The sequence below is a fragment of the Ranitomeya imitator genome, chromosome 2 (genome assembly GCF_032444005.1).
Source record: "Ranitomeya imitator isolate aRanImi1 chromosome 2, aRanImi1.pri, whole genome shotgun sequence".
NCBI lineage: Eukaryota > Metazoa > Chordata > Amphibia > Anura > Dendrobatidae > Ranitomeya > Ranitomeya imitator.
Window position 1 is genome coordinate 770,162,647 of NC_091283.1, and position 12,591 is coordinate 770,175,237.

Consider the following 12,591-nt stretch of genomic DNA (forward strand, 5'->3'; position numbering starts at 1 on the left):
TTCATAAAAACTATGGCCCTGATTCATCAAGACCGGCAATTTTCATGCCCATCTTGGTGGGGTATGTTGGAGTCAGACGCAAAGGATACATGAAGAGGCAGAATATACATTGATATACTGCAGCGAAGCAATTTTTTTTTGTAACATGAGATTCTTCATTAATATTTTGATCAAAGTGTATGAACCCACTGCCACGTCACAGAAACCTATTCTTAAGTGGGTCCCTGCAACGCTGCTTGGTGAACACTGCTACACACAGAGCCACCCAGGTGTCCCTGGGTGCCCCCTTGTTGGAAAACCCCACCACACCTGGCCTACGGTCCACACCACCACACAACATCTTTTTCCAGTTTCTGGCCTAAGACCACATAGAAAGTGAACTACTATTTTTTTTTAACTAACTTTTTTATTGATTTTCAAGTTATTCAATTACAGAGAGCTAATAGAAACAAACGTAAACATAAAGGAGCAAGTTCAACAGATATTGACATAACTAAAAGTAAAAATAAAACGTCATATACAAAATATATAGGTATATTACTGTAAGACGATAGACTACTTATAAAATATCCCTTATTAATAGTGTCTGGGTGTTTTTTTCTAAATTATTTGTTCTTGGAGTATGACTTGCTATACCCATGCATACATACAGTAGAGACCAAAAGTTTGGACAAACCCCATTTAAAGATTTTTCTGTATTTTCAGGAAATACGTATGAAAATTGTACATTCACACTGAAGGCATCAAAACTATGAATTAACACATGTGGAATTATATACTTAACAAAAAAGTGTGAAACAACTGAAAATATGTCTTATATTCTAGGTTCTTCAAAGTAGCCACCTTTTGCTTTGATGACGGCTTTGCACACTCTTGGAATTCTCTTGATGAGCTTCAAGAGGTAGTCACCGGGAATGATCTTCCAACAATCTTGAAGGAGTTCCCAGAGATGCTTAGCACTTGTTGGCCCTTTTGCCTTCACTCTGCGGTCCAGCTCACCCCAAACCATCTCGATTGGTTTCAGGTCTGGTGACTGGAGGCCAGGTCATCTGGCGTAGCACCCCATCACTGTCCTTCTTGGTCAAATAGCCCTTACACAGCCTGGAGGTGTGTTTGGGGTCATTGTCCTGTTGAAAAATAAATGATGGTTCAACTAAACGCAAACCGGATTGAATAGCATGCCGCTGCAAGATCCTCCTCCATGCTTCACGGTGGGAACCAGGCATGTAGAGTCCATCCGTTCACCTTTTCTGCTTCGCACAAAGACACGGTGGTGGGAACCAAAGATCTCAAATTTGGACTTTTCAGAACAAAGCACAGAATTCCTCTGGTCTAATGTCCATTCCTTGTGTTCTATAGCCCAAACAAGTCTCTTCTACTTGTTGCCTGTCCATAGCAGTGGTTTCCTAGCAGCTATTTTACCATGAAGGTCTCATGTGAGCCAGGTTCTTTGTAGCACTTGATGGTTTTTGCCACTGCACTTGGGGACACTTTCAAAGTTTTCCCAATTTTTCGGACTGACTGACCTTCATTTCTTAAAGTAATGATGGCCACTCATTTTTCGTTACTTAGCTGCCATAATACAAATTCTAACAGTCTATTCAGTAGGACTATCAGCTTTGTATCCACCAGACTTCTGCTCAGCACAACAAATGGTCCAAACACCATTTATAAGGCAATAAATCCCACTTATTAAACATGACAGGGCACACCCGTGAAGTGAAAACCATTCCCGGTGACTACCTCTTGAAGTTCATCAAGAGAATGCCAAGAGTGTGCAAAGCAGTCATCAAAGCAAAAGGTGGCTACTTTGAAGAACCTAGAATATAAGACATAATTTCAGTTGTTTCGTTTCACACTTTTTTGTTAAGTATATAATTCCACATGTGTTAATTCATAGTTTTGATGCCTTCAGTGTGAACTTACAATTTTCATAGTCAAGAAAATACAGAAAAATCTTTAAATGAGAAGGTGTGCCCAAACTTTTAGCAGTGGTTTCCTAGCAGCTATTTTACCATGAAGGCCTGCTGCACAAAGTCTCCTCTTAACAGTTGTTGTAGAGATGTGTCTGCTGCTAGAACTCTGTGTGGCATTGACCTGGTCTCTAATCTGAGCTGCTGTTAACCTGCGATTTCTGAGGCTGGTGACTCGGATAAACTTATCCTCAGAAGCAGAGGTGACTCTTGGTTTTCCTTTCCTGGGGCGGTCCTCATGTAAGCCAGTTCTTTATAGCGCTTGAACCGAAAAGACCAAAAAGGAAAAGGAACCGAAAGAACAAGCACTTGCTCGAACCTCTGCTATTCTCACGCTCTATGGACCTTCTGTAGAAAGAAGAGAACACCACGCTACAGGTCGAGCATGTGCACCTCTCCTCCATTCAAAAAGGGTTTTTACAGAGTCCCATTCTACGGGGATCAATAGCACCATTTATAGGTTTGATGAGGGACCCAGAAGTTAGACCCCAAAAAGTCAGCAAGTTATCCCCGATCCTTTGGTTACGGAATAATTTGCTATTTTGGGAATACTTTAAATTACACAGATTGTTACTGTATTAAACAGCGACACAGGGTTGGATTTTTTTTTGGTGTAATACAATGATCTCATAATCAATATTTGAGTTTTCAAAGAAATTAAGAAATGTCAGCATCCAAAAGAGCTTTTAATTAAAATTTTTCATCAATATGGAAATATAAAGGGAGACATGAATTTTCAGGAGTCTGAAGCAGGAATAATTCTATGAAGCATCCTACTATGATAATATTAACAATCGTGACCAAAATATTTCAAATCGGAATCAAAGTAATTGACTAAGCAACCCTCCCTCCCCCACCAAGACGCCAACATCCCTCCATATACATTAAATGAAGCTAGTACCCGTGCAATGCTGATCATCTGTTGCTCCGAGTCCTTCTGAATTATGACTTTTTTGGCTGCAATGGATACGACAAATGGAAACTGACAGAATGAAAATCTAAACAAAAAAGATAGAAACGTGAATATTGTTACATCAGAAAGTTCAAAATCAAGACATCATTTTATTTAACAGATTATAACGACATGAGAATTATGTAATTTTATACAGCGTATGGCTTCTAGGTAAGATATACCATTCTAGGAGTTATGTTAAAATACTTCCTATTGTTCATAAATCTTTATTATCATGTGTCATGTCTTTAAAAAAGAGGAGATAAATCAAAGATAAAACAAATCAAGAGATGAGAACACTAAAATATCACAATTGTCATTTTCTTAGTCCTAATTACTGCACAAAAAATGGTTGTTCTCAATAGAATGTAATATATCTCAAGAGTTTGCGAATTTGCTGCATCGTTCAATGTGGTCACGAGAAGCAGAACAGACGGAGCCATTACTTCGAGTCAGATCCCCTAATACCGGCCTTGAATAATGAAAATGGAAGAGAATTGGATTTCGTAAAAACAGGAATAAACCATGAAAACTCAGGGATGGTTCAAAAAAATTCCCAAATAAAATATTGAAACTTTAAAAATGATACTAACAAGAATTTTGGGGCTAATTCATTAAGACCGGTGTTGCGCTCATCAGTCTTAATAAAGGGCTCCTTAGAATACGAAGTGCCAAACTCAATGAGAGGCACACGGCACTTAATGAATTCAGGACATTTTCGCAGTAGTAAGTGCCTCGCTAGAAATGCTAGTCTAGTCAGGGACTGTCCTGAATTTGATGGGCAGGTGCGGCCATGTTCTATCCCGGTCAGTCTCTGCACAAGATCTGCTAATTCTAGCAAAGCTTCTTCAAACTGGGATGAAAGCACCAACAGGTGCAACATTTCTTCCCAACTCCGTGGTGCACAATTTTTTAAAATGTTTTACGCAGTTTTATGGTGTAGAAGCTTTGACAAACTGCATCGTACGTTCACATAAAATGCTCTCTACCAATAAACTTATACTAATCAATAGGTGTGCGCAACATGTGAACAGAGCTGATTTTACAGTCCAAAAAATATAAAAAGACCACCTGATACGGATATCTCCCTCTCACACAAGAGCCAGCTTACATAGTAGTTCTTTAAAATCCACAGGGCCAAAAGAGGAGGGTAGAGGTCCAAGATCATGCTCTAAGGAGAAGTCAATAGATGAAAATGAGTCGACAAGTGACCTGGAGTCTGTTTCTACAGCGTATGTGATTTTAAAGGAGAGTTCATGCAAATAGAATAAAATCTAATGGGAAAACTACGTTTTTCCCACAGGTCTTCACTATTGGAGGATATGTTGTGTTTTCGGTTTTAGGACTGGGAAGGAGAAGCGAGGTCGAGATCCATAAATTGGCCCTGTGGTTTTCACAGAACTGCTCCCTGTCCCGACACTCATATGCCTGTGTGAAACATCATTATCAAGTGGTCTTTATCTCTTTGGACTAGAAATATCAGCTAAGTTCTCATATTGTGCACACCTATTGAGAAATGGGACAGTTTTTTGCCTAATCAGTTTTTGAGTACGATGGACTCTCTAGTAAAAAGTGGTTTATTGTGTAACAGTTTCATCTGCATTTATTGAATATACTACGGTAACTACATAGTTTGTACAAGTCAGTTCTGTCTTTATTTGAGCATTGAATAGACATGTCAATCAGCAGAGTTCGGCAGGGAGAAGCTGGGGGGATCCGCCCTGCAGACTCCACTACCAAACTACCACTTCAGATGGTGGTATCCCATGGTCCGCATACAGACTACAGTGCCTGCAAGGCTCTTTGCTTGAATTTAAAGCCTAATATACGGCTAGAAAGCTGTATGTTTGGGTCAGAAGAACCACGGTCAGTCAGATCACCCCAATATGTATAAGGACCGTGAAATACAGCCTTCTAAACCTGGCCTAAAATGATTTTCTTGGAAATGCTGCTGGAGTTTAGAGGAAAAAATGGTTCATAGTAATAAAAAGAAATGTTGGTATTTTGTTAGGGCGGCATACACTTCTACGGTGCAGTGAGGCTTTGAGAGAGATTGGTTGACCTCACGGACATGCACACTATGCGTATGTTGCATTTGTTTTGTGGTCTTCTGACCACACCCTGGGTGTTAGCCCTGCTATTGGGTGCCGCCACGCAGGTGCACTGTGCATGTATCGTCTGTCATGCTGTGATAGGCTCATATATGCACTGGTAATATGGATGCTATCCTCAGATTCGGGGATGAGCGATACACCCTATATATGCCCATACTCTTTGAATAAAACAGGACTATTTGGGGAGATGTTTTCTGATCCTGTGATTGGACCTCATCTACACAGGCGCTGTATTATACCCCCAATAGCCAGTTAACCTTGTATTGGGCGATAATGGCCATGAAACACACACATTATAATTTTTATATATAGACATAATTTCAGTTGTTTCACACTTTTTTGTTAAGTAACTCCACATGTGTTATATATGCACCATAGATAGTTAATACTTAACTGTTCTACCCTGCTAATTATACCATACTAATAATAATGTGTAAACTATAAATTTATTTAACCCTATAGAGGATACATTCCTTAGCGTGCATAATTTACTCTATTTAGATTACCTATTGTTTGAACATATATGCATACATATTTTTCTACTATATTGGTCTAGGCTGTGCCACCTATCTACCCCCTCTGTGTGGTCACGTTCTATTTATTTTTTTATTTGTCTTTGTGGCTTGATTTTATTATTGTATTCAATAAAGTTTATTTTATCCATTTGACTAATAATTATAATAATAATAATAATAATAATAATAATAATAATAATAATTTGACCTGCCTTTCAATGGAGCCTTCTTCATTTGCGTTTCCTTATTGGTTTATGCTTCATGACATAGATGCAGGAGATATATATATATATATATATATATATACACACAGTACAGAGAAAAAGTTTGGACACACCTCATTTAAAGATTTTTCTGTATTTTCATTACTATGAAAATTGTACATTCACACTGAATGCATTACAACTATGAATTAACCCCTTCATGACCCAGCCTATTTTGACCTTAAAGACCTTGCCGTTTTTTGCAATTCTGACCAGTGTCCCTTTATGAGGTAATAACTCAGGAACGCTTCAACGTATCCTAGCGGTTCTGAGATTGTTTTTTCGTTACATATTGGGCTTCATGTTAGTGGTAAATTTAGGTCAATAAATTCTGCGTTTATTTGTGATAAAAACGGAAATTTGGCGAAAATTTTGAAAATTTCGCAATTTTCACATTTTTAATTTTTATTCTGTTAAACCAAAGAGTTATGTGACACAAAATAGTTAATAAATAACATTTCCCACATGTATACTTTACATCAGCACAATTTTGGAAACAAAATTTTTTTTTGCTAGGAAGTTATAAGGGTTAAAATTTGACCAGCGATTTCTCATTTTTACAACGAAATTTACAAAACCATTTTTTTTTAGGGACCACCTCACATTTGAAGTCAGTTTGAGGGGTCTATATGGCTGAAAATACCCAAAAGTGACACCATTCTAAAAACTGCACCCCTCAAGGTACTCAAAACCACATTCAAGAAGTTTATTAACCCTTCAGGTGCTTCACAGCAGCAGAAGCAACATGGAAGGAAGAAATGAACATTTAACTTTTTAGTCACAAAAATTATCTTTTAGCAACAATTTTTTTATTTTCCCAATGGTAAAAGGAGAAACTGAACCACGAACGTTGTTGTCCAATTTGTCCTGAGTACGCTGATACCTCATATGTGGGGGTAAACCACTGTTTGGGCGCACGGCAGGGCTTGGAAGGGAAGGAGCGCCATTTGACTTTTTGAATGAAAAATTGGCTCCACTCTTTAGCGGACACCATGTCACGTTTGGAGAGCCCCCGTGTGCCTAAAAATTGGAGCTCCCCCACAAGTGACCCCATTTTGGAAACTAGACGCCCCAAGGAACTTATCTAGATGCATAGTGAGCACTTTAAACCCCCAGGTGCTTCACAAATTGATCTGTAAAAATGAAAAAGTACTTTTTTTTTTTTCACAAAAAAATTCTTTTCGCCTCAATTTTTTCATTTTCACATGGGCAATAGGATAAAATGGATCATAAAATTTGTTGGGCAATTTCTCCCGAGTACGCCGATACCTCATATGTGGGGTAAACCACTGTTTGGGCACTCGGCAGGGCTCGGAAGGGAAGGCGCGCCATTTTACTTTTTGAATGGAAAATTAGCTCCAATTGTTAGCGGACAGCATGTCGCGTTTGGAGAGCCCCTGTGTGCCTAAACATTGGAGATCCCCCAGAAATGACCCCATTGTGGAAACTAGACCCCCAAAGGAACTAATCTAGATGTGTGGTGAGCACTTTGAACCCCCAAGTGCTTCACAGAAGTTTATAATGCAGAGCCGTGAAAATAATAAATACGTTTTCTTTCCTCAAAAATAATTATTTAGCCCAGAATTTTTTATTTTCCCAAGGGTTACAGGAGAAATTGGACCCCAATAGTTGTTGTCCAGTTTCTCCTGAGTACGCTGATACCCCATGTGTGGGGGTAAACCACTGTTTGGGCACACGTCGGGGCTCAGAAGGGAAGTAGTGACTTTTGAAATGCAGACTTTGATGGAATGGTCTGCGGGCGTCACGTTGCGTTTGCAGAGCCCCTGGTGTGCCTAAACAGTAGAAACCCCCCACAAGTGACCCCATTTTAGAAACTAGACCCCCCCAAGGAACTTATCTAGATATGTGGTGAGCACTTTGAACCCCCAAGTGCTTCACAGACGTTTACAACGCAGAGCTGTGAAAATAAAAAATCATTTTTCTTTCCTCAAAAATGATGTTTTAGCAAGCATTTTTTTATTTTCACAAGGGTAACAGGAGAAATTGGACCCCAGTAATTGTTGCGCAGTTTATCCTGAGTATGCTGGTACCCCATATGTGGGGGTAAACCACTGTTTGGGCACACGTCGGGGCTCGGAATTGAGGGAGCACCATTTGACTTTTTGAATACGAGATTGGCTGGAATCAATGGTGGCGCCATGTTGCGTTTGGAGACCCCTGATGTGCCTAAACAGTGGTAACCCCTCAATTCTACCTCCAACACTAACCCCAACACACCCCTAACCCTAATCCCAACTCTAGCCATAACCCTAATCACAACCCTAACTCCAACACACCCCTAAGCACAACCCTAACCCCAACACACCCCTAACCCTAATCCCAACTGTAGCCATAACCCTAATTCCAACCCTAACCCTAAGGCTATGTGCCCACGTTGCGGATTCGTGTGAGATTTTTCAGCATCATTTTTGAAAAATCTGCGGGTAAAAGGCACTGCGTTTTACCTGCGGATTTTCCGCGGATTTCCAGTGTTTTTTGTGCGGATTTCACCTGCGGATTCCTATTGAGGAACAGGTGTAAAACGCTGCAGAATCCGCACAAAGAATTGACATGCTGCGGAAAATACAATGCAGCGTTTCCGCGCGGTATTTTCCGCACCATGGGCACAGCGGATTTGGTTTTCCATAGGTTTACATGGTACTGTAAACCTGATGGAACACTGCTGCGAATCCGCAGCGGCCAATCCGCTGCGGATCCGCAGCCAAATCCGCACCGTGTGCACATAGCCTAATTCTAAAGGTGTGTGCACACGCTGCGGAAAATGCTGCGGATCCGCAGCAGTTTCCCATGAGTTTACAGTTCAATGTAAACCTATGGGAAACAAAAATCGCTGTACACATGCTGCAGAAAAACTGCACGGAAACGCAGGGGTTTACATTCCGCAGCATGTCACTTCTTTATGCGGATTCCGCAGCGGTTTTACAACTGCTCAAATAGAAAATCGCAGTTGTAAAACCGCAGTGAAATGCGCAGAAAAAACGTGGTAAATCCGCCATAAATCCGCAGCGGACCAGAATACGTGTGCACATACCGAAACCCTAACCCTAGCCCTACCCCTAACCTAACATTAGTGGAAAAAAAAAAAAATCTTTATTTTTTTATTGTCCCTACTAGGGTTGAGCGACCTTTACTTTTACAGGATCGGGTCGGGTTTCATGAAACCCGACTTTTTCAAAAGTCGGGTCGAGTGAAATCGGCCGATCCTATAAAAAAGTCGGGGTCGGCCGAAACCTGAAACCCAAAGCAGTGCATTGGGTTTCTATGGTTCCAAGGGTCTGAAGGAGCGGAAACTCTCCTTCAGGCCCTGCGATCCATATTTTAGTGTAAAATAAAGAATTAAAATAAAAAATATCGCAATACTTACCCTCTGACGCGCCCTGGTACTAACCGGGAACCTTCCTTCCTTAGAATCAGCCTTCCAGGACCTTGCGGTGATGTTGCGGTGACGTCGCGGCTTGTGATTGGCCGCGCGGCAGCCCATGTGACCGCTCGCACGACCAATCACAAGCCGCGACGTCACCGAAGGTCCTGGAATATTCCTATTAGGTATATACTCACCCTCGGACGCGCCCTGCTTCTTTCCGGCAGCCTTCCTTCCTAAGAATCAGCCCTTCCAGGACCTTCGGTGACTTCGCGGTGACGTCGCGGCTTGTGATTGGTCGCGCGAGCGGTCACATGGGCGGCCGCGCGGCCAATCACAAGCCGCGGCGTCACCGCAAGGTCCTGGAAGGCTGATTCTAAGGAAGGAAGGTTCCCGGTTAGTACCAGGGCGCGTCAGAGGGTAAGTATTGCGATATTTTTTATTTTAATTCTTTATTTTACACTTAAATCTGAATTCCAATACCAATTCCCGATATAAACATATCGGGAATCGGTATCGGAATTCCGATTCTAGATTCAAAAGATCGCCGACTTCATTGCCGACCCCACACAGGGGTCGGGTCGGGTTTCATGAAACCCGACCTTGCCAAAAGTCGGCGACTTTTGAAAATTTTCGACCCGTTTCGCTCAACCCTAGTCCCTACCTATGGGGGTGACAAAGGGGGGGGGGGGGTCATTTATTATTTTTTTTATTTTGATCACTGAGATATAATCTATCTCAGTGATCAAAATGCACTTTGGAACGAATCTGCCGGCCGATTCGGCGGGCGCACTGCGCATGCGCCCGCCATTTTGGAAGATGGCGGCGCCCAGGGAGAAGAGTGACGGACCCCGGCAGGATCGGTAAGTATGATGGGGTGGGGGGGGCAGGGGTGGGGGGAATCGGAGCACGGGGGGGGTGGAACGGAGCACGGGGGGGGTGGAACGGAGCACGGGGGGTGGAACGGAGTGCAGGGGGGGTGATTGGAGCACGGGGAGAGCGGACAAGAGCACGGGGGGAGCGGAGCACAGGACGGAGGGGAGCCGGAGCAGTGTACCGGACAGATCGGTGGCTTGGGGGGGCGATCAGTGGGGTGGGGGCACATTAGTGTTTCCAGCCATGGCCGATGATATTGCAGCATCGGCCATGGCTGGATTGTAATATTTCACAAGTTATAATAGGTGAAATATTACAAATCGCTCTGATTGGCTGTTGAAAGTGAAACTGCCAATCAGAGCGATCGTAGCCACGGGGGGGTAAAGCTAAACTACCACTCCTCCTGTCCCTGCAGATCGGGTGAAATGGGAGTTAACCCTTTCACCCGATCTGCAGGGACGCGATCTTTCCATGACGCCACATAGGCGTCATGGGTCGGATTGGCACCGACTTTCATGACGCCTACGTGGCGTCATGGGTCGGGAAGGGGTTAACACATGTGGAATTATATGCTTAACAAAAAAAGTGAAACAACTGAAAATATGTCTTCTACTCTAGGATCTTCACAGTAGCCACCTTTTGCTTTGATGACTGCTTTGCATACTCTTGGCATTCTCTTGATGAGCTTCAAGAGGTAGACACCGGGAATGGTTTTCACTTCACAGGTGTGCCCTGTCAGGTTTAATAAGTGGGATTTCTTGCCTTATAAATGGGGTTGGAACCATCAGTTGTGTTGAGCAGAAGTCTGGTGGATACACAGCTGATAGTCCTACTGAATAGACTGTTAGAATTTGTATTATGGCAAGAAAAAAGCAACCAAGTAAAGAAAAACGAGTGGCCATCATTACTTTAAGAAATGAAGGTCAGTCAGTCCGACAAAATTGGGAAAACTTTGTGCAGTTGCAAAAACCATCAAGTGCTACAAAAAATGGCTCACATGAGGACCGCCCCAAGAGTCACCTCTGCTTCGGAGGATAAGTTTATCCGAATCACAAGCCTCAGAAATCGCAGGTTAACAGCAGCTCAGATTAGAGACCAGGTCAATGCCACACAGAATTTAGCAGTAGACACATCTCTACAACGACTGTTAAGAGGAGACTTTCTGCAGCAGGCCTTCATGGTAAAATAGCTGCTAGGAAACCATTGCTAAGGACAGGCAACAAGCAGAAGAGACTTGTTTGGGCTAAAGAACACAAGGAACGGACATTAGACCAGTGGAAATCTGTGCTTTGGTCTGATGAGTCCAAATTTGAGATCTTTGGTTCCAACCACTGTGTCTTTGTGCGACGCAGAAAAGGTGAACGCATGGACTCTACATGCCTGGTTCCCACTGTGAAGCATGGAGGAGGAGGTGTGATGGTGAGGGGGTGCTTTGCTGGTGAAACTTTTGGGGATTTAATCAAAATTAAAAGCATAATGTTAGCCCTCCCCCGTCCATAATAAAGAATTATAGGGGGGGGGGGGGTTGTCTCATGGACACACAGGCCCTGAAAAAAAGCTGATTTGCCTCCTTGTGGTGGTATATGAGGTAAACTTATAATAAGAAGTTAGCGGTGGTAACTATGCCATGAGCAGTTTAAACCGGTTATTTCCAGCTGTTTGGCGCTGGAAATAACGGTTTCTTATTGGTGGATTGTGGTTTGGCGGGCTTTTTCTGGGCTATAAAAAGCCCTGTATTTATGATTTCACCTCACTCATCGGTTACCTGAAGAAACCAAAGATACCTGGAGAAGAATGGAGAGCCTGTTGCAGCAGATCCTGACGAGGGCCGGCCAGGAGGACGGGGCGGACTGGCTTAGGAGCTGCCTTGCTATGAAACCTGTACTGGCAGCTTCCGACGCCGTTCCCCTTACTCCGGTGCCTCTGCCTCCGGTCTGCCCGCCGAGTCAAGTGGAGGAGCCGGCGGTGAACCATTCCAGCCGGGGGAGGAAGAAGACGCCCCGGAGATCTTACTCACCACCGCTGCATCTGACGAGGTCCGGCAGCCGCGCACCGGATGTGCGTATGAGGTCCCGCCGCCCATCCTCCACGAAGTCTCGCAGCCCAGCACGAGATTCCCAGCGCGGCCACCGGGCGGCGCCAGTGGCACCGGTGACGCCGCATCAAGCTGCCTGCAGGTTACCCGCCCCCCGCGGCCGTAAAAGCGCTGCTGGGGCATCGACCTGCCAGGCAGCAGCTTCCACCTCAGCGCCGGTCTCCAGCGTGCAGCCGCAGGCATCGCCCTTCATTGCCCAAGAAGTGGATTCGGATGATGGGCAGAACTCTGCTACGCCGGCTCCACCACAGCTGTACTCGCCCTCTCCTCAGGGCTGGAGTACTGGCTGCTCAGCGGATCGGACGACCGGAGGAGTACCTTCAGGAAGGGGTGAGATGCTTAATGTGCCCCTGTCTGTTCCACATCACCAGCTTAGGGATATTATTAAAAGCATTTTGTCAGAATCTTTGGGGAAGCTGTT

General features: G+C 43.6%; 1 protein-coding gene across 2 annotated transcripts in view; it reads right to left on the reverse strand.

The window, feature by feature from the left end:
• Positions 1 to 12,591, reverse strand: part of HECTD2 (HECT domain E3 ubiquitin protein ligase 2) — a 255,198-nt gene that overhangs the window by 28,501 nt on the left and 214,106 nt on the right. For both annotated transcript variants that reach the window (XM_069753465.1, XM_069753466.1), the window contains exon 11: positions 2,875 to 2,971. In XM_069753465.1, coding sequence (XP_069609566.1) covers positions 2,875 to 2,971 — 97 coding nt within the window. The remainder of the gene's footprint in view (positions 1 to 2,874; positions 2,972 to 12,591) is intronic.